The following is a 21,483-nucleotide window of genomic DNA, read 5'->3' on the forward strand; positions in this document are numbered from 1 at the left end:
GGAAGTAGTGTAAGTATAAATACTCTATAGGTGAGATTAGATATATACAGTATGGACAGGAGTATAAATATGTATGTGAAGAGCAAATATAGTAAAGATATGTGTATGTACTAATGTAAGTCGTTTAGAATAATTTAAGTAGGGAATTGCTTGCATTGCTTGTGTGTTATTCCAAAAGTTTGAATATTCTTCATTCCAGTACATGGCAATTATCATTATGTCATAGTGTTATCAGAATAGTGGGACAAAGACATGCTTACTGTCTATTTTCATGTATTAGTGTCTGCATGCAAAATTACAGTATTACAGTAAGATATAAACATAGTCTTTCCTCTGGCGCCACCTTCAGGCCAAACTTTGATTTTTAATTTCATCCCTGTAACAAATGTCGCTCTACGTTGCATGACGGGTGGCGAGAAATGAGTGAATAACCAATCAGAGGACGGGAGACTCGCTTTACCCGGAAGTAATACTTCACATAACAACAAAAAATTGCCGGGAAACTTCAACGGGTCTGGCAAAGCGGCTCCTCAAATAGGAGTAAATATTCACGTGAAAGGAGTAAATATTCACGTGAAAAGCGTGTTTAACACATTACAGTGTCTCTGGTTGTGTCGTGCTATCTGTCCGAGCCAATATGGACGAATATGACGAATTGTTCGAGATACAGGACGATTTCGAGGACCAGTTCGCCGACGAGCTGGAAGCGATGGCGGATATGGAGGGTGAGGAACTAATGTCAGCTAACAAACTTTAGCAGCACCTTCAATGCATGTTCCCAAACAGCAGGCGTTTGCCTGCCTTACATTTTAACTGTTGTGTTAATTTATTCTCCGAACCACTTACTGACCTGTGAGCGTAACTTCCTCATAAACTGGCGTACAAATACACACACGTACCTCTGTCTCTGTTTTATCTGTTTGTGTATTGTCTGGCTACACCGGCATAGACTGTATATAAAGGGCTAGCTAACGTTACAACGCCTAGCTATTCTAGGGGATATGGCAAAAAAAAAAAAAAAAAAAAACTGGCTTCTTTGTATTTCTTAAACCAATCACAGCCGTCTTGGACGAAACTTGTAGGGCTGTTCTCGATTGAAGAAATTCTTAGTCGACTAACGCTCGTTCAATTGTATCGACTAATCGATTAGTTGATTTAATCGACAGATCTGTAAATCTGAGTTTCTCCGCAAAGAGTCATGCAAAAGCACCACTTTAATTCTTGTGTTTACCAGAGATGTGCTCGTACGTTTCTTGGAAATAAGTCATTCAGCATGAAAAAGCATAAAACATGACTAATCGACTAAAGAAATCTAAGTTGACTAAGACCAAAACGACCGATTAGTCAACTAAGAGGGAGCAGCCCTAAAAACTTGGCACTCACTTTAGTAGGCAACAAATTTGTGGATCATTATTCATGCAGGTAAAATTATGCAGTATGATTAACCCCTTAACTCCAGTTTGCTTTCATTTGCCACCGAGCTACATAATGTGTACATGAAGAGAACAATTAAAATCCAATATTTCATGTTTTTTTTTATGGCTGCATAATTTTATCAGATAGAAATATTCAACCTGTCAGCACACCTCACACTTGAATTTGTTCTTTATTTTATAGTCTTTTTGTAAAAATAAATAACTTATATTTGGCATCTTAGACCGTATATAAAACTAGTTTGGCACTCTGTGTCATTCACGTTTTTGTCATGAAATGCATCATCATAAATGTACTTAAATTTGATTTTATCTGCATCCAAATTCAGCCTGACATATCATTTGTAACCTTTTAGAATTAAAAATTAAACTCTGGGTTTTAACCATTTTGGCTGCACGCAGCCCTTGTTTGGGACAGTGGGACTGAAGCTGCAAAGTAATGTCCAAGCCTATTATGGGATGTTGTCTGCATTCATTTTACGATATTTGACATTCTCCTTATAACTGTTTATTTATTTAAATCAAGGAAACATTTAGTCTAGCTAATGTCAGAAAGTAGTCAAACCTGCCCATCACAATGACAAGATTCAAGATTATGTCTTTTCTTGAATGGCTTAGAGGAATCTTTCAAGCCGGGGAAACGTCAGAAGCAGGGCCCGGGAGGCGACATTTCTGACATAGAGCATCTGCTGGATGATCAGCCCATCAGTGAGTTCTGTGAGAGTACAGTATCTGTTATGTCGCTTCATGTTGTAAGTTTGTACCTTAAATCTGACTTTGCCCTGGTAGCCCCAAAGGCAAAGAGGCAGAAGCAGGATGCAGGAGTGGCAAAGCAACTTTTCAAGTCACTGCAGACTCAAGAGAGCAAAGCCCCGTCACAGAGTGATGAGATCTCACCGCCGTCTTCCCCAGAGCAGTATCAACCCCCTGACACCTTCAGGTAGGAGAGATGCATGAGCTGGTGTTATACACACTATGAGCTGAAAAGGGGAAACTGTTGATGTCCTGGAACGTGGTGAGGGGAAAGGAGACATCAGTATAGAGCAGACATTTTGTGCATTAGATCTTTTTACACTAAATACTTGGTTTTATATCTGGTGCATTATTGGGAATATAGAATATTTTATTAAAAGCCAAAAAAGTTTAACAAAATAAGCAATAGGGCATTTAAATGGGGGAGGGGGGAAAATCCCCATTTCTCTAATACTGAAATCACAAACAAATAAGAGGCAGATACAAACAATACATCACAAGGATGAAACCTGACCGGCTACTATTTATAGATACACAAAAGCACTTACTCTCCTGAGGAAGAACTGCAGCTGGTGACACCACACCTGTGTATACAGAGTATTAAATCATCTTTTTGTTCTATTCCTTTGAAGTTTGTCTTTTCTGTACTTTGTTTTTCTTTCTTTTTTTTCTTTTTTTTAGCTTTTTAAACAATCTTTTGCATTATAGTGCTTTTCAGGCATTCCTTGTTTCAATACTGAAATGATTTAGTCAATCATTTGCCAGAAAATCAATTGATGAGAATTGTGGTATTTAGAGTAATAATTCAGAGAATGTATCAACGTCAAATATCAAACATTTGCTTAATACCGTATGTCAAATCTGAGGATTTTTTGTTTTTCTATTTTCTGTGATAGTAATCTGAATACCATTTTCTGTTTTGATTGTTGCTCAGACAAAAAGTAGGAATTTAAAGACATAACATTGGCCTATTGAAACAGGTGATGGGGCATTTATCATTATTCAAATTTTATAGATTGAACAATATATCTATTATTGGAAAAAAAAAAATGTTTGTGTGTTTTAGGTCTACCCCAGCCGTGTTGGATATCAGTGGCTTTGCTACAATCCCAGAGACGCCCAGGCGACCTCCCACGGCGGCGTCCGCATCGTGGCATGTGCTGAGGCGGCCTCCTTTAGAGGGCGAGTACGTCAGTGTGACCGACTCATCGGGGAGCCGGGTCTACCTCAAACAAACAGAAGACGCAGGGTCAAAGGTGAAACCATGTTGAATGATGCTGATGAAACATTTGGGGCAGCATCTTTTCCTAAATCCTGATTCACTGTCAGCATACATACATACCTCCGGGGTCCAGTGCCTATATACTGTATGTTTTACTGTACTTCTGTACATTCATTTCTTTGCATTTACCGGTGTGTCTTCAGGTAGTGGACTTGAGGTTGGTACCAAACTCCCATGGTTCACTGGGGCTGCTGTCAGTGCCAATAGATGTGTTGAGAGATCAACAGGCAGAGAGGGTGAGTGACCAGGCCGCTGTTGTTTGTGTATAATCTGCCAAATAGTCTGCACAGGACCACACCGTTGATCTTTCAGGAATCACACATGCTAAAAGTATAATCAGTTTCCATAAATCCAAACATTTTCATTGTTTGCCAAATACAGAGATTTAACAAAGTATGTATTGTATCTGCAGCCAAATAAGCATGATTGTTAAATTGTTGTCTGATACAAAACAATGCATACTTGCCGGAGCAAAAATGATTGATATGTTTACACAATGGCATCCATAACTTTCAATTATTATTCATTCATTAATTTAAAAAGAATTATGTTATAAGATAATAATTTAAGCACTGAAATAGGGCTGGGTGATATGGAGAAAATCAGATATCATGATATTCTTGACCAAATACCTTGATGTCAATATAGACCTTTTTCACAGCAGACATGTTGACATTTCTTGGTAGGAAAAGCACAGGTGTATTCGAAACCATTAATGATGGCTGCATTCCACTTAGGAGAGGTCCTGGTATTAAACCATTACTGATGGCTGCATTCCACTTAGGAGAGGCCCTGGTATTAAACCATTACTGATGGCTGCATTCCACTTAGGAGAGGCCCTGGTATTAAACCATTACTGATGGCTGCATTCCACTTAGGAGAGGTCCTGGTATTGTGCATGCTGACTCACTGAAATAGCTTACTGGGACACTTGATGGAATTGAGCCACTGTTAAGGTTATCTATTTCAGCTGTGCTTTTCCTATTATGACAAGTCAACATGTCTGCTGTGAAAAAGGTCCATTGCGACGATATTTTATGCTTGACAATTGGTGATTTAACTAAATATCTTCACAATTAGATTTTAGATAAATAATCCTCGATAATGACAAAGTGGTTAGAGGGAAATAATAGAACAGCTAGAACAGTCTGGTATGTTCAGAAGTGACATCACCTCACGGTAATGCATCCTTTAAAACCAGGAAATAGACAAAACTTAAGCCATATTACGATGTTATGATAATCAAAATCTAAGACGATATTAGGGGTGGACGATTCAGAAAATGTCACAATTCGATATTGATTTTTGGGCTCAAGATTCGATTCAAAATCGATTTTTCGATTCAAAAATTATTCTCCATTCAAAAAAAAAAAAACGATTCATAGTATGTACATGTGGTTACTTTTCCCATGTGATTGCAGTAGACACAATTTAAAAAAAAAAAAAAAAATGGGGAAAAAAATCACGATACGAATGTGAATTTATTTTTAAAAAAAATTTTTTGCACACCCCTAGATGATATCTAGTCTCATATCGCGACATCAATATAATATCGATATATCGCCCAGCCCTACACTGAAATAATATATATCAGTGATCCATTTTGTGTAATTTACTTTATTTATGGATGTACCTCTACGATGCATTTCAGACGTCCTATATTTTGAAATGTATTTAGTAAATTCATTGCACAACAGTATGAGGATTGCAAACTTGGTTAAATTTTTGTCTCTTTGAAATCGTGCAGCGCCACCAGCAGGTTGTAGAAGAATCTCAGCGGCTTGCAGATCTGCTGGCCAGGTAACTCACCACCTGTCTCTCTCCCAATGACACATCAACAATCTGATTACATGCTGCAGTACGTGGGTTTTTGATGTTCCTTTTTGAATTTGCATCCCATTCCAGCAGTGTGAACGACGTGCCTGTTCAGCCTGAAAGCAGAGAAGATGAAGAGAACGACAGTCCCGAAGACCCAGAGGGCCAAGCCTCTCGACTCTGGGTGGACCGCTACTCTCCCCGACACTACACAGAGCTTCTCAGTGACGATGTATGTCGCATTTTGTGTTTCCGTGTAACTTTACGTCTACATAAAGTGAACGAAAGCCCTTTTTAGTATTTATAAGCCTGTGTATCCCATACTGATGCCAGCTGCGTGTGACTGTTTCATCTTAGTTTACCAACCGCTGTCTGCTCAAGTGGTTGAAACTTTGGGACACCGTTGTGTTCGGAAGAGAGAGGAAGTCCCGCCCTGCCCGGTTTGACAGACAGGCTCCCAACCAGAACTCATTCAAACCCAATCAAGCCAATCAGAATCCAAATCGCTTCAAGAGCAAGATTGAGGTGACTGAGGAGCTCCTGGAGGCTGAGCTGGACCAGTACAAACGACCCAAATATAAGGTTAACACACCTGCATACTTCTGTCATTACAATCTCAGTTTAAAGACCTAAAGATGTTCTATAGTGCCATATGTCATTTATTTTGGTCTTTCTCTAGGTGGCATTGTTGTCTGGTCCTCCAGGTTTGGGGAAGACCACCCTGGCTCATGTCATAGCAAAGCATGCTGGGTACAATGTGGTGGAAATCAATGCCAGGTTAGACAAAACCAAATTTAAAACTGACCCGGTAATAGTAGTACATTCTAAAAAGTAGGCCCCCTGTCGTGACCTCAGTTACTGTGTTGATGTTTCTGCAGTGACGATCGCAGTGCAGAGGTGTTCCAAAAACGCATCAACACGGCAACACAGATGAAGTCGGTTTTGGGAGCCAATGAGAGGCCGAACTGCCTCATTATTGATGAAATCGACGGAGCACCTGCGGTACGTCCTGGACAACAAAAAAGGAAAAATAACGGTGTTAATCTCTTTTTTATTTATTTATTTATTTCTTTTTTTTTTATTTTTTTTTTTTTTTTTTTCTTTTCTTTATCTCTGGTGTGTGTGACAGGCTGCCATCAACATCCTGTTAGCAACTCTGAACAGGAAAGAAGGCCACGGCGGGGATGCTGGAACGGAGACTGCAAAGAAGAAAAAGAAGAAGGAGTCCATCCTACTTCGACCAATCATCTGCATCTGTAACGACCTGTAAGTGAGACCGTGGTGTTTAACAGTTCAACAAAGTGGAAATAGTAGATTTTTGTTATAACTGAATGGTCTTTGCTAAATATATAAATTGTCCATCTGATTCCTTTCCTTTTAGTTATGTTCCAGCTCTCAGACCTCTCAGGCAGCAGGCCTTCCTCCTAGTTTTCCCCCAGACTCAGCCTTCCCGCCTCGCACAGAGACTGGCAGAGGTCAACACACACACACGCGCATACATATGGTTACAGAAATATTTTGCGAACAAACCAACAATCCAGGTTTACGTTGAGTTTTTGTTTGCAGATTTCACTCCAGCAGGGGATGAAGACAGACACAGGCACTCTGATATCACTGTGTGAGAAGACTGACAACGACATCAGGTCTTGCATCAACACACTACAGGTGGGTGGCAGCACTGTTAAGGAAATTATGTTTGTTGCATGAGCAGTGATAAATACAGTTTAGTTATATCACAATATGTGTTCTTGTTTGCACAGTTCCTCCACCGTCGCGGCCACAAGCAGCTGAGCACAAAGACCATCCAGTGCATCTCTGTGGGGCAGAAGGACCAGAACAAAGGCTTATTCCATCTGTGGCAGCAAATCTTCCAGTTACAACGTACAAAACGGTACAGTATGTCCTGCCACAGTTTTTCTTGGAGTTTGTTGTGAAATTAGGAATGTTTTGCTGTATTTTCTAGATGCTGACGACCTTTTTCAGAAAACCGCTACATTTACTAAAGGCAGCCAAAGTTTAAGTTAAGTCAAAATGGTGAAATGAAGTAGGGATGGCGAAAACTAAAAAATTTCTTGACCGGTCACCGAGCCTCATTAACCGTTTGAAATGTCTTTAAAGGTCTTAACTTGGTGAACCCTGCAGAAACCCTGTTGTAATCTAGTCAGAACAAGAAAACAAAGAGCTTTATTGTAGTCCCAAGCCTGTCCTCTCTGTTGAGAGTAAAACCATTGGCACAATAAAAAGGCTCAGCAGGTATATTGGATGTGTAAGAGGGCGGCAAACATTGGCTTGTTACACGTTCAAATCCACGGTGACATGATCTTAATTGCAACCTTGCTGTCTCATCTGTTACCTCTCTCTGCCTCTTGGGTACTAACTAACTAACTAACTAACTAACTAACTAACTAAATACACGTTGACTAAACATTCACATTTGTTCTTTCAGGAAACGTATTGGTGAGGAGTTTGATGAGGCGCCAGGTTCAGGAGGTGGAGCTCAGAGGTTTCAGCACATTCTACACTTGGCTTCATCTAGTGGAGAGTATGAGAAGGTTTCTCAGGTAATGAACACACATTCTCAGTATTTCACTATAATCACAGTGAACAGAAAAGGACACATACAATACTCTGCCTCATGCTTTACTAGCAGAAGTTAAATTAAAAAATATTCTGAAACAACACTGCATTATGATGTCTTAGGTCTGATATCAGGTTGAACATCTGTCTCTTTTTCTCAGGGTCTGTATGATAATTATCTGTCCATGCGTGTGAGGGACCCCAACCTGCAGAGTGTGTGCGAGGCTCTGGATTGGCTGTCGTTCTCAGACAGGTTGAACCACGTGATTATGCACGGCCAGAACTTCACCCTGATGAGATACCTGCCCTTCCTGTCCGTCACATTCCATTTCCTGTTTGCCCACACACACGTGCCCCGCATCAGCTATCCGCACAGCCAGCATGAGGTACGTATCAACGCATTACAGTGAATGTTTCACATAGAAAAACTGAAGAAACTGCAAATTATATTGAATGGAGACAAATAAAATAGGGCCTCAATAGAAACAAACATGAGATGTTTAAGGCAGTAAAGTTTAGATTAAAAACAGTTGAGATGATTGTGTTCTCCATGGTCTTGTCCTCTCCAGGCCTCCACCCGACTCCTCAGCAGCAGGAACGCTTTGGCCACCATGTTGGCTGACATCCCAGCATGCATCAGAACGAGGATCAGCCAGCTCAGCCTGTCCCTTGATATGCTCACGCTGCTCCTTGACATCATCTGTCCCAAACTACGGCCTGTATGTAAAAGCATTTAAAGTAAACCTGTGTCTGTGTGTAAATGTAGGAACTGGGATCCCAGGCTTTGCAGCCCTGCATCTGTTAAACGAGACAAGACAATTGGACCACGGCCGTATTTATATCCACACCAATAGAGCCACACCAATTTTATTTTCCTATGGCACTGCATTTAAGCATTTAGTAACATCCTGGTTACTTAAGGTACAGTCCTTGCTGTCCCCAGTTTTACACTTTATTAGGTACACCTGTAAAATCTAATGCAATCCAATACAACCGCTTGCTTTCTATCTACTGCAGCTTTGATTCCTCTGACAGCGTCAACAAAAACTGAGCATTATAATCTTCTTTGTGACAGAACATTTGTATTGGCTGCATTCAAATGTGTAGGTGTACCTAAAAAATGGGCCACGGGGTGTATTTTACCAAATATTGAAAATGGTGAAAGCTGTTGAATGAAGTCTGTGAGATAAATGCATTCCATAAAATGTCAGCAAAACTTTCAGTGAAGGTAATCTCAAATCCCGTGTGTTTCTTCCAGGTGAATCCGCAGCTGTTCAGCAGCAGAGAGAAGGAGCAGATGTGTGAGCTGATCAACACCATGCTCGCATACAACCTCTCCTACAGGCAGGACCGCACGCCAGAGGGCCAGTACACATACGTGCTGGAGCCGTGAGTGTACACACACATACACGCGCACACACCTACACGCACACAAACGCACACGCACCTTAAGGCTGAGCATTTTATCGATTCTGCGATATAAATCGATATTTTTTTCCCCCAAGAAAGTATCGATTTTTATACACGCGAGTATCGATTCAAATCCCCTGTGTTTACCCTCGTTCACGTTACAGGAAGAGCGATTTGGTCAGCCAGCCGCTAGTGTCGCTGTAGAGCAGCCAACGTCAACTGGCGGCCCTCCGCCAAAGCTTTTAGTCTGGCCCCAGAATAATCATGAATTCACAAAATGTAAAGAGGAAAAAATGCGTTCTTTTATTTATCATTTCAAGCATTTAGAGCAAAAACCCAGCCCCCTGTATTTACATCTCTATTCACATGCCGGGATTATGTAGCCTACAGCGATGCCCGAGCTCCACACACACGGCTGAGCTGAGATGTGTATGCGTTAAAACACACACTGCTGAGCCGAGGTGTGTGTGTGTGTGTGTGTGTGTGTGTGTGTGTGTGTGTGTGTGTGTGTGTGTGTGTGTGTGTGTGTGTGTGTGTGTGTGTGTGTGTGTGTGTGTGTGTGTGTGTTAAAGGTTAAAGGTTAAAACACGCAGCACCTGACTGGGAACGATACAGAGTTACCAACAGCCGCTGGGGCAGATGAAATCACGCTAGTCTCTTTTCTGTAAATAGGCTACAATTAAACCTTCGTGAGTAGAAAGCCAATACTTATCAATGCACTCACCTGTGTAGACTGGCATAAACATGTAGAAAGCGATATTTCAGTCTGCTCAGTCCACCGCGCTGTTTTACGCAGACACAGCTGTCCTCTGCAAATAGCGAATTTTTACAAACGAGCTAAATCAAAAGCTGTCGGTTTTTAGTCTAACTGTTTATCTTAGGTTGCCGGGAATCTGGAAATTTTGACAAATTCTTGTAAACCTCACTGCTGGCTGAACAAACCAAACTCTCCGCTAGAGCGGACAATCTGGAGCTACTTAATATGCACGTGAATGACGCGATCGTTATGTTCAGCGATGATGATAATGCTGGTTGTATTATTTTGCAACATCGTTTCATTGCAAATGAGGCATACATGACAAGTGCATAGCCTGCTTACGTCAACTTTTTGCTTCAGCCTCTTTGACGGTGACATGTTTACCTGACAACAGCCTTTCTTTCTGCAAGCATTTTCCACCAATCAGGATGCTGCATACTACAATAATGTTTCCATAATCACAGACTTTAACCATCACTCCTCAGTGAACTGCCTCCTAGTCTGAGATATTTTTCTAGTTAAAGAGCCAGTTATCATTATGGAGTTTCCATGTTTTTTAGGAGTTTTCTCACACTAATACATGTTAAAAAATAGTAGCATTAATTCAGTAAGAAAGTGAAAATTTCGAACAAGAATAGGCGTATTAGGTATAAATTCATTTTATTTTCTTTATTTGAAAGTCCGGCCGCCAGAGTGCTTAGAAAAATTCTGACAAAAATGTAGTTGATGATCCCTGCTGTGAGACTTTCTGTCCAGTCAGAGACATATATTGTGTAATTGATGTTTTCAGTTCAATTAATTAAATCCAAGTAAATGGAACACTCACAAGATGTCACCAAAATCACTCGGTCCCCTTTAAATCTTTCAGAAAATGATGTAATTGTATCGAAATATATTGAATCGTATCGTTGGCTGAATATCGTGATATATATCGTATCGTAAGCTAAATATCGTGTATCGTATCATATCGTGAGATTAGTGTATCGCTACAGCCCTAACGCACCTGCACTCAACTGTATTTTGCATGTGGACACATGCTGGGCAGATGTGTGTTTCTGGGGTGTTGAAGGTCACTGCTCTGTGGTTCTCTGCATGGTGGCTTAGAGAGTAATCCCCTTATCACCTGTTAGGTGTGTGTTTAATTGTAGTGCTGTGGGAGCAGAGTTACGAGCTGCAAAGCCCCACCGGTGGGTTACAGGTGGATGGAGGAACAGAGCAGTAACATTTAGGAGGACAGAAATTTAGAGCAAGCAGGAGATGATCTGAAATATTGAGACAAAAACTGAAAGGAGCGAGTAGAACTCAGCAGGTTTTGGTGCAAACGCTTCAACTTGGGAGACCTTTGTTCATTGGACCTTTTTTTATTTTTGTGACTACTGAGGACAGCAGTGACTCTGGTGTTGGTTGTTAACTAGCTGAGCCATGCAGACCCAGATTAAGAAGCCGCCAGGTGCCCAGAGGAGCTCCTTCCTGCAGGTTCGCTGTGACAATGTGCTGGTCACCAATGACTGGGGCCTGCCTCTAGTGTTAGCTCTTCTGCTGCTTCTACTAGTCTACAACTTCCTGTACCTGCCGTCTCTGGCTCACCACAACACCTCACTCTGATACGTCATGGATAAAGACTTGGATTGTGGATGTAAACATTATAAACATCACTGACAGCGGATACGCCCCCAGTCTCAACAGGGTTATTTGAGTGGATGGTTCTTTTTTTTTGGACACTGTTGTTGTTTGGTCAGACTTTGGCAGAATTGTTATTGTAGCCTGGTTTTGGAGGCTTAAGGTGGGGAGAGACGTGCAGAGAAAAAGAGCAAAAAACTTGAAGCTCAATCAGCTCTGTGTCATGGCAGTGTGTGCAGATGAACGGTGTGTGGCTGCAGCGTTCCCAGCTGATGAATAACAGCAGAGGTCTGTCTGTCGAGATCCCCGGCTGCTCTGAGTTCCACCGTTCATCTGAACACACTGCCCACACAAAGATGACACAGCTGGATTTAAATCAGCAAAGTATCTATTAAGTTTATAAATTGTATGTAACTATTACTAAAAGATTGATTCACATCAGTGATATGGTTGTCTGTGCTTTAATAATACTGATACTGTAATTGTGTTAGCCTGAGGTTAGACTACTTAATATAAACTGCATAGCGAGTAATCTGTCATGTTAAAGGAGGAGTTGAGCCATCCAAGCAGCTTCATTAGAGTTTGACAATTTCTGATGATAACACCGCTGATATTTTATAGTGATAACTTGCAATAAATAGCTCACAGTCACAAAAACTGGTGTTGTCTTATTTATGTCCAGCAGTCATTGAGTGAGAGAGTTTACTGGCATGCACTGTGTGTGTGTGTTGGAGAGAGAGATGGAGATCAGCTGTAAGAGGATTAAGACTTTAGAGAATGAGAGATTCAGGGTTTTATTCTGGAAAACGTAAACCATAGCACCAATGGAGGAAGCTTAATATTATGTTTGTCATCTAACAAGGTTCACCTCTGTGTCAGCTACACACTGTTATGAGTGTTTGTGTTTCAGCGATGTGTGTGTCTCTTGTGGTTTGTGTCTGTGTGTGTGTAGGCGTGTTGAGGAGGTAGTGAGGTTCCCGGGCCTTCCTCCGCGCCGCCAGCTGACGTATCAGGCCAAACAAACCATCAGCAGAGAGATGGAGCAGGAGAAAATGAGGAGAGCAGAGCAACTGATGCTGCAACGAAACCCTGTAGTGGTGAGACTGATATACGCTGCAGCCTGTAGATAATCAGCTCATCGTTGTGTGTGTATTAATAATCTAATGTATTTATAATCTGCCGTGTCTATATGAAGCACAAAGAGGATGAAAAAAAGAGAGCTGGTCCCAAACCAGTGAGGAACCATCAACAGAGGCTGGAGAACATCGTCAAACAGACCACAGTGGAGACCAGGGTGAGACAGACACACACTCACACCCACCTCACAACCAGTACTCACCTAAGCCCAACACTAACCGTAAACAAAAACTGAATCTTAATAAAAAGTCATGGTTTACCTTTTTATCCACACATGGGGAAGTGAATCTCCATAATTTGACTGTGTGAAAGGAGTTTTGTCCACACAATATGATAAATACAAGTACATACCTTCCTGACATTTTTTGTAAAAAGCCACCACAGAATGAGTAGCAGTTCATTGTATAGCTTTCACGCTCAAACCTGCAGGGGAAGTGTTCTCTTCTGCTCAACATGTCTTCATAAAAAAACATTTTGGTGTTAAGTTCTCCTCCTTTTTACAAGGCGAGTCTTTAGAGACAGCCATTTCTACATGTAGTTCTCATGTGGTGGTTCTTTGGTTATTTAAGCACCTTGTATGGGGAAGTAGCACTGTGTTTCTACCAGTATTGAGCTTCCCATAGTTGTATGTGTGGATGCCTGTAGGTGGAGCCAGCATCTGTTTGCCCTGACCATCAGAGATGGCATAAGTACTCGATCTAACTGATTATCCTCCAGACAGCATATAGTGTCTTTTTCTTTTCTCTTATTTTTTTCTCCATGTGGGCCCGCTCGTGGTGTGAGGCGCGTGTCCGCGCTATATTCCGACGTGCACTCACAATCACTCCTGATAGACGACCTTTTGTACAAAACTAAAGTAACGAGACAATTTTCTAAAATGTAAGGAGTATTAAGTACCAATATTCGTGTTAAAATGTAAGGAATTGCCACAGAAATAAATAGTAAAGTAAAAATATCTGAAAAATCTACTTGAGTACAGTAACAACGTATTTGTACTTCATTACTTCCCATCTCTGCTGACCATCAGGTGAGCTACACAGTTAGAATAGTTCAGTATAAGAGCGACAGAGAGAGTGAACCTCTAGAGGGCAGAAATGAGGACAAGGACAAGCCACTGGGATACAGTCCCTAATGGTGAAACTAGGAAATCAGGCTAATGAGGTGTGTGAGGACCTGCTTATTGAGGACAGTGTTTCAGAAACTTCCTTATTAACTTCTTCCTCCTCGGCACTCTTGTGTTTTGCAGCCGGAGGTGGATTTCTTTGGTCGAGCTGTTGCCCCCAAACCTCAGAGACTGCAGACCACTTCAGAGACGGGTACAGTAGACCAGAGGCGTAGCCTATTTTTATTTTATTCTTTTCCTCCACTTGCTAGTCTTAGTTATGTGAAAGAACACCAGAGAAATGTATTGGAAAGATATTAGACATGTATTAAACAGATTCTAAGAGTTATAGATTTGTTAGATTAGAATGTAATCCATGAACCATTATAGATTTAAAAATAATTAAAATATAATTTGTTAAACTATTAAACCTTACACAGGCCCCACTTTAAGAATCACTGCTGTAGAGACTTTGTGCTAGGTGACATATGGCTTTATTTATTCAAACCCTTTGAGAACACGGGCTGTTCAGGGAAACATGCCTGAAGGCACATCAGGTCCAAACACACAACAGGTGATGACTGACAATGTGTTACACAAAGCTTCCGATGTAGAGCTGGGGTGGGACACTGCAGGGAGAAGATCTGAACTGTCAACAGCACCTGCATTTTCCCTCCATTATGTTGGTATTATCATATTTTTATCAGCAACATAAAAGGCTGGACGCAACCTCATCTACAGCCTCCTTCATATATTTGGACACCAGCCAATAAAACAAGCAATCTTCATATTTTATGTATGAAAAAGTATATTTCTGCCTAAATGGCTTAGTTTGCTACTGTTGTTGTATAGTCATTGTTGCTCCAGAAACGTAATACAAAGTTAGCAGGAAAAGTAACTGTGGTTTGGCCCTAGCTTTGTGTCATTGAAAACTAAGATGACTGATGTTTTTCAAATGCATCGCACCAAAAATAGGACATTTGCATAAACAATAGCAGAATTGTGTAGCTTGTTCTCAACATGGCCACCTGGGGACGTAAATATTTTCACAATAGTGTTTTCCAGTTTAGCTTGCAGTGTTAAAGTGCATACAACTTTGCAAAACCCGTATTAATATTCCTTTGTGACTAATATCCAGTAATTGACACCCCATTATTGCTTTTGTTTCCATGCAGTATTTCTCATCTACTGCGTGAACACAAAGTGTTACAACCCCAACCACTTTTTCCTTTCAATGTGGAGGAAAAACAGCTTTTACAAATATTCTGTTAAAGGCCTCTCATTTTAAATCTCTGAAGTCTTATTTTGCTGGCTCACCGGTGTGCAGGTAGACGATAGCTGTAATTGTGACTCAAAACATGTTTTGCACAAATACCTATACCTTTTTTATTCTGTTAACATCGGCCCAGATTCAGTGCTCGGTGTTTGTGGAAAAGTGGACCCATTAAAATCCCATTACCTGCCTGAAAACACTGCATTCTAGAGATTGATCAACAGAGTAATCGGGATGGAAATGCCGTATTGTAGGTCAAAGCAGGAACAACAGGGTTCTGCTGACTAAAACAGGCCAGCAACCAACATACTTGCCTAAGCATGAGAGAGTCCTGTGGGGCACGCAAATGTATCTACAATTTTGAAGCGACAATCTTTGGTGAGACTGTGGTTGATAGAGATGATCGTATATTCATTTCTATTAGAACCTGACCGATATATCGGTGGGGCGATATTAGGCATTTTCCAAACTATTGGTATCGGCATTTATAATGGCCGGTTAAATGAATATTTAAAAAATAAAATAACAACGGACGAAATGCCCTTCAACCATGTTCTGAGTGTTGGTGTTGCATAGTTTGTCCACCAGAGGGCGCGCTACAACCTTCCTGTTGGCAACCCTTTAAGTTTGTATTTTCATACATTTTATTTATCAGAACTTTAATATATTCTGTTGTGACAATAAAACAAACAAGTTTATTTTTAAACTGCATTATCATATTATTTTAGTGAGGTCTCATAAATTATTACAAATAACTAATGTTAGGGAAATCTCTTTGGTTTGTCACGCGTTTCTGGATTAAAAATAATATATATTGGCCGATATATCGGATTTTTAAGTCACCAAATATTTGTATCGATATCGGCCTTAAAAATCCTTTATCGGCGGGGCTCTAATTTCTATTATGCGCTGAGTGGAGTTAAGTTGCTGATATACAGTACAGTACACTGGGTCTCTGAATAAGTGGACATTTTGATGTATATGTGAAGTTTGAGTCACACTCTTAAGGCTATGTGAAAGCAGAGAGGAGAATTTGTGTTCTACGTAGGGCTCCAGTTTATGATCATTTTCATTATTGATTCTTCAATTAACTGTTTAGTTTATAAAATGTCAGAAAATAAGGTTTCTTTCTCATGTTCCCTGGGTGAAGCTGATGAGCAGGGGAAACAGGATAAAGCACTAAAGGTATTCAGCTTTTCTAATTACATAAGAGAGCTGCAAATCCTCACATTGGGGAAGTAATTAGTTGTTGTTGTTTTTTTCACTTTAGAGGATTAAACTACAGCAGAATCGATTAGTTGATCAAATTAAGTTTTTTGATAATTTATGGTTTGAGTCATGCTTTAAGCTACAGACAGAAACTCACTGGTTTCAGATTCTAAATATTTGCTGGTTTTTGTACTTCGTCTATGAAAGTGAACTGAATATCTTTCGAGACAAAACAAGCAATCTGAAGGCGTGACGCTGGGCTTTGCAAAATTGTGATATCTGACATTTTATGGACCAATCGATTCATTGAGAAAACAACCGCCAGATGAAAATAATTGTTTAAAGATTAAACAATGATTTTACTTGTTTTCAGTCTCGTTCCTGTCAATTAACTGTTTGACGAAGTGACTAATCTTTTGAGCACTGGTCATGTGGTCACTTTAGAGGGGATTTTTTTGTAGTGTTAATTAAATTAAAAGTTAATTAAACTTTAAAAAATAAACATTTCACAAATTTTTTCATATTTGTTAGATTCTTGACTTTTTCAGTACTTGTTTTTCATTATCGCCAAGGCAAATTCCTTATAAGTGGAAACTTACTTGGCAATAAACCTGTTTCTGATTTTGAAAAAAAACAACTTAAAATGCTCTTTCCCTCTCTGTAGGTGAGATGTGTGAGGTTGTTTCTATGGGAACGGCAGTGGGCAACAGTGACGTGTGGTTCCGGTTCAACGAGGGCATGTCCAACGCTGTCAGACGAAACGTCTGCATCAGAGAACTACTGTAACACACACACACACACACACACACACACACACCTGCCTGTACGTTATTTGTAAGCATCTGAATAAATCAAAAATTCATCTGTTAAATTCAAAACAGTCTTTATTTTGATTTGACAGTGTAAAGAGCCAATAAAAACGTGTGGTTTAACATTTCTCCGCAGTCCATCAAAACAAACCTCTAGAAAGCTACTCAGTGCTGCACACTCACACACACACACACAGTAGTCTTCACATAAATTAAAAGCATTCAGGAGTCTCCTAATAAATAAACATGATTATAGCAATAATGTGTGTGTGTGTGTGTGTGTGTGTGAGTGAGAGAGAGAGAGAGAGAATGGGTGAGTTAGTGCAGCGTGACTGTGTGGGAGTGCATGATTCTTTAGTTTATATGCATCCGTGATTGTGAGTCTATATGTGTGTGTGTGTGTGAGAGTATGTGTGACCATTAGAGGATCACACACTTGCCCTTCTCCACCCAGGGGTTGGCTCTCATCAGCTCAGGGTTCAGAAATGGATCTTCACAAACACAACCCTCGATCCACTTCACCAGCCTACAAAAGAAAAAACACACACACCGTAAGCGTGTGTGTGTGTGTGTGTGTGTGTGTGTGTGTGTGTGTGTGTGTGTGTGTGTGTGTGTGTGTGTGTGTGTGTGTGTGTGTGTGTGTGTGTGTGTGTGTGTGTGTGTGTGTGTGTGTGTGTGTGTGTGTGTGTGTGTGTGTGTGTGTGTGTGTGTGTGTGTGTGTGTGTGTGTGTGTGACACTCACTCAGTAACAGTGATGGAGGATTTCTCCCTGTTGATTGCCAGCTGATACTGAAGGCTTTCCACTTCTCTCCTCATCTGTGGAACGTCTAACTCCTCCATGATGCTACTGCTGTTCACACAAAAGAAAAACGGATTTAAAAAAAAAAAAAAAAAAAAACGCTCAAGTAGATTAAGAGTTCAGACACACAGATGCCACATGAATCAAATGTTAATTTAGTAAAAGAGCCATTTGAGTTCTGAAATTGTCTTATTTTTTTTTTATTTTATTTTTTTCCTGTGTAAATGATAATTGTGCTTTGACTTGAGCAGATATCTGATTGAAGTTTGACTTTTGGAAAGACGAGAATAGAGCAGAATGATTTGCAACGTTTATGGTACAATCAGGATGTGGCTATATTTCAGTGGTTCCCAACCGTTTGGACTCCTGAAAATAAAGCATTGTCTACTTGTAACCCCTTATCTCTGGTTGAACTGGTCACAACCAGTACCCATTTGCAACCAAAGAGTGTTTCTCTTCACTTTATTTCAATATTTTTTGAATAAGTTAAAGAAGAAAAGAGCAGATAAGAGTAACTTTAGTCTTATAAAGCTTATTTCTGGGACTTGTGAAGCAGAACTCTGTTTCCTCTCTTGTTAAGTCACCTTGTGACCTTTCAGAAAAATCTTGTGACCCCCTTGGTGGGAACCACTTCTCTGTTTGATAGATTTATGACCATTTCTGAGAAACCGTTATGAGGACCAGATGGTCATCACTTTGGCGATCTTCACTGAACACCAGAGGGACAGATCCATATTAAAATAGTTTCTGTCAAAATGCCACGTCGGCCCATTAATTGAGACCATATGGAACTAGTTTTCAATAAAAACAATCTTAACTGAAGTATCAGTACTTCTACTAGTGAAGGACATCGTCTTATTTGTTTCTGCCTGTCTTTTATGTAACTGATGGAGGAAGTTGTTGAACCTTTTAAGCAAAACTAGAAATACTCTAGTTGCACACAAAGTGTAACTTGTCTTATTGCCTGGAAATCCCAGGAAAAGACCAAAACCACCTTAGCTCGTCTCCTAATACTTTCCGCTCGTAAATTGGTAAAATCAGGTCACGTGTATATATCGTTTCATTTTAAAGAAAAGTGCTCAGTAATTCCAGATCTGGGCACTGCAGTTTTGAGCAAACGTAAGTCAATAAATAAGCCCATTTATTTGGGGACTATTTTAACTGGCGGACTAACACTGTGGAGAAAGGTCTGGCAATGGGGGACTACTGGCGGACTAATACGTATTTGGTGCTCAACTGAAAACTAGTTATTGTATGTATTGCTGTTAGGGTTAATTGCTCTAAATATAACTATTTAAAGAGATATGTTAAAGGGATACGCCAACGTTTGTTGAAATAGGGCTTATCACGGTCTCCCCTAGGTGTAGATAGGTGGGCCAACGCATTTTTTGTGCATGCATTGTTTTAGTCCAGTGCAACACCGGCAGCGCCACCTCTAGTTAGCTTAGCGTAGTGAATGGAATCCTATGTTGCCAGTTAGCATGTTGTGAGTAAAAGTGAGCCAACAAAAGACAAAAAAAACAACTTAATTACATGCACGGAGACAAAAAATGCGTTGGCCCACCTATCTACAGCCAGGGTAGACCGTGATAAGCCCTATTTCAACAAACGGTGGCGTGTTCCTTTTAAATATGTAAAGTTTGTGTGTATGTATGTACATACACACACACACACACACACTACACTCATTTGCCAGTTTATTCGGCCCACCTAGGTAAAACTAATGCGGTCTAATACAACGGTCCTGCAATAAATCCCACCTTCAAGAAGGTTATAATGTTGAGTTTTTGTTCAAACGGTTTTAAAGAGGTGTCGATTCAACTGTGATCATTTTGGAGGGTTTAGTTTGGGCTTCTGTTTAACGGCCTTGCGTCATACAGAGAAGTTTGTCCACATTTATTTATCAATGAGAACAGACAAACCTCAAGTTATCACAGTTCAGTCAACTCTCTAAAACGGTTTACATGACAAACTCAACATTATAACCTTCATGGGGGGGGGTGGGGAGTATTATCAGAGTATTAGGCTGCATTAGTTTTAGCTCGGTGTCCCTAATAATAAACTGGCGACTGAGTTTATACTTGCTGTATATTTGCAGACTGTCAGATAAATATTGCACTAAAATACAAATACCTTGACTATACAGCTGTTGAGGAAATGCATTTTGTTTGTATGTGCTTACTGTAAATATGGAGTTAACCTATCAAGTTTCACCATATTAAAATACTAAAATACAATTCCAATGTATTGATAGTCAACTTAAGTACAGTACTTTTCGAAATGCACTTTGTTGGAGTACTCTGTTTTTTATTTTTTATTTTAGGAACCAGAGATGTAAAAACAAAGTAAGCTGGCTGGGTTTGCTTTTTATTTATTTGTAGCCTTCTTATTGTAAAGTGTGCCCCACCCTGCCTCAGGCCACATTTCAGCAGGAAGACTGGGGGAGAGAGAGGGCCCAGATGAGTTCAGACCGAGCAGCGATCAGTTTAGTCCTCTCTACTGGAAACTGTCTCTCCCTCCTCCTCTCTCATCTTTTTAATGGATCTAAGTCGGCTTCCCGGTGCCGGTTTTCTCCACCAGCATCCGCCCTGCTGTGGCTCACCAGCGGCCAGCTATTCCATGAAAAGGCCTTCATCATTTAATTATAATAACCTCCAAATGTGTTAGAGTGGCATCAGCCTCATCACTCAGCAATCAGGGATATTTCAGGCTGCTGTTCACACGTTTACATGTAAATGAGGTCGCTATATTGACGTAAACATCAGCACATAGGAGGACATAGGGAGTAAAGACGGTCACTGTGTGGCTAAATCATCGACACATCACTTCAAACGCATTTCTATCGTGATTACAAGTCAATGGAAACGCATGAAACCCCCCCACACACACACACACCCGCTCTTCTCTTACCGTCAGGCCTACCGGAGAGGACCGCGGGTCGATTTGTGTGCAGCCGGTTGACGGAGGATGCAGAAGGGGCTTTGACGGCGACAGTAAGAGCTGAGAGTCGGTAGAGTTTATCGGGCAGAGGAGTCCGGCTTCAGTGCAGAAGGAGGAGGAGGAGGAGGAGGCGGCGGCTGTGTGTCGGCTGTCCGCGGTGCAGGGCACTCCCCTGCGCTCGTCTCTGCTAGCGACTGGATGCGGGATGCGCAGGGCGGAGAAAAGGAGCCGCGCCGCCTGCTTTGACAGTCAAACGAGGGCTGGAGCCGAGGACGCACCTGGATGGAAATCCGGACACGCGCACAGGCTGAGCACAGGCAGGAAACACGCAAATGAGGACACGCTGCGAAGGGAAAACTATGTCAGATGACCCCGAGAACTCGGTTTCTGTTGAGGCTATTAAAGGCTGCAATATAGGCTACAGCAGATTCCCCAGAGATATCCGTTAAAATTAGAAATGTAAATGGTTAAAGACCGGTCACAAACAGGGACACAATGTGTCTTTGGATCCCCACTGACACCCATCAGTGTTATATCTACGCACAGCGCTGTAAAGACTGAAGTGTC

General features: G+C 40.9%; 2 protein-coding genes across 3 annotated transcripts; one reads left to right on the top strand and one right to left on the bottom strand.

The window, feature by feature from the left end:
* Nucleotides 1–421: 421 nt before the first annotated feature.
* On the top strand, nt 422–17,305 carry chtf18 (CTF18, chromosome transmission fidelity factor 18 homolog (S. cerevisiae)). 2 transcript variants are annotated; one of them, XM_028604483.1, is made up of 22 exons: nt 422–725; nt 2,052–2,141; nt 2,223–2,373; nt 3,253–3,442; nt 3,612–3,704; nt 5,216–5,268; nt 5,374–5,515; nt 5,641–5,865; nt 5,963–6,060; nt 6,162–6,285; nt 6,413–6,549; nt 6,665–6,758; nt 6,850–6,948; nt 7,044–7,174; nt 7,730–7,844; nt 8,022–8,246; nt 8,430–8,579; nt 9,119–9,249; nt 12,600–12,744; nt 12,843–12,941; nt 14,031–14,100; nt 17,033–17,305. In XM_028604483.1, exons 1-22 carry the CDS (start codon nt 638–640, stop codon nt 17,152–17,154), a joined length of 2,772 nt encoding a protein of 923 aa, XP_028460284.1. In that variant the 5' UTR covers nt 422–637; the 3' UTR covers nt 17,155–17,305. The 2 variants fall into 2 exon arrangements, with proteins under 2 accessions (XP_028460284.1, XP_028460288.1); XM_028604487.1 differs by having other exon boundaries at nt 5,377–5,515.
* gng13a (guanine nucleotide binding protein (G protein), gamma 13a) lies at nt 17,231–21,209 on the bottom strand. Its single transcript, XM_028604521.1, has 3 exons — nt 20,887–21,209; nt 17,920–18,027; nt 17,231–17,703 (listed from the first exon to the last, which is right to left on the bottom strand). Exons 2-3 carry the CDS (start codon nt 18,015–18,017, stop codon nt 17,598–17,600), a joined length of 204 nt encoding a protein of 67 aa, XP_028460322.1. The 5' UTR covers nt 18,018–18,027; nt 20,887–21,209; the 3' UTR covers nt 17,231–17,597.
* Nucleotides 21,210–21,483: the final 274 nt, after the last annotated feature.

Source organism: Perca flavescens, chromosome 2, assembly GCF_004354835.1.
Source record: "Perca flavescens isolate YP-PL-M2 chromosome 2, PFLA_1.0, whole genome shotgun sequence".
Classification (NCBI taxonomy): Eukaryota; Metazoa; Chordata; class Actinopteri; order Perciformes; family Percidae; genus Perca; species Perca flavescens.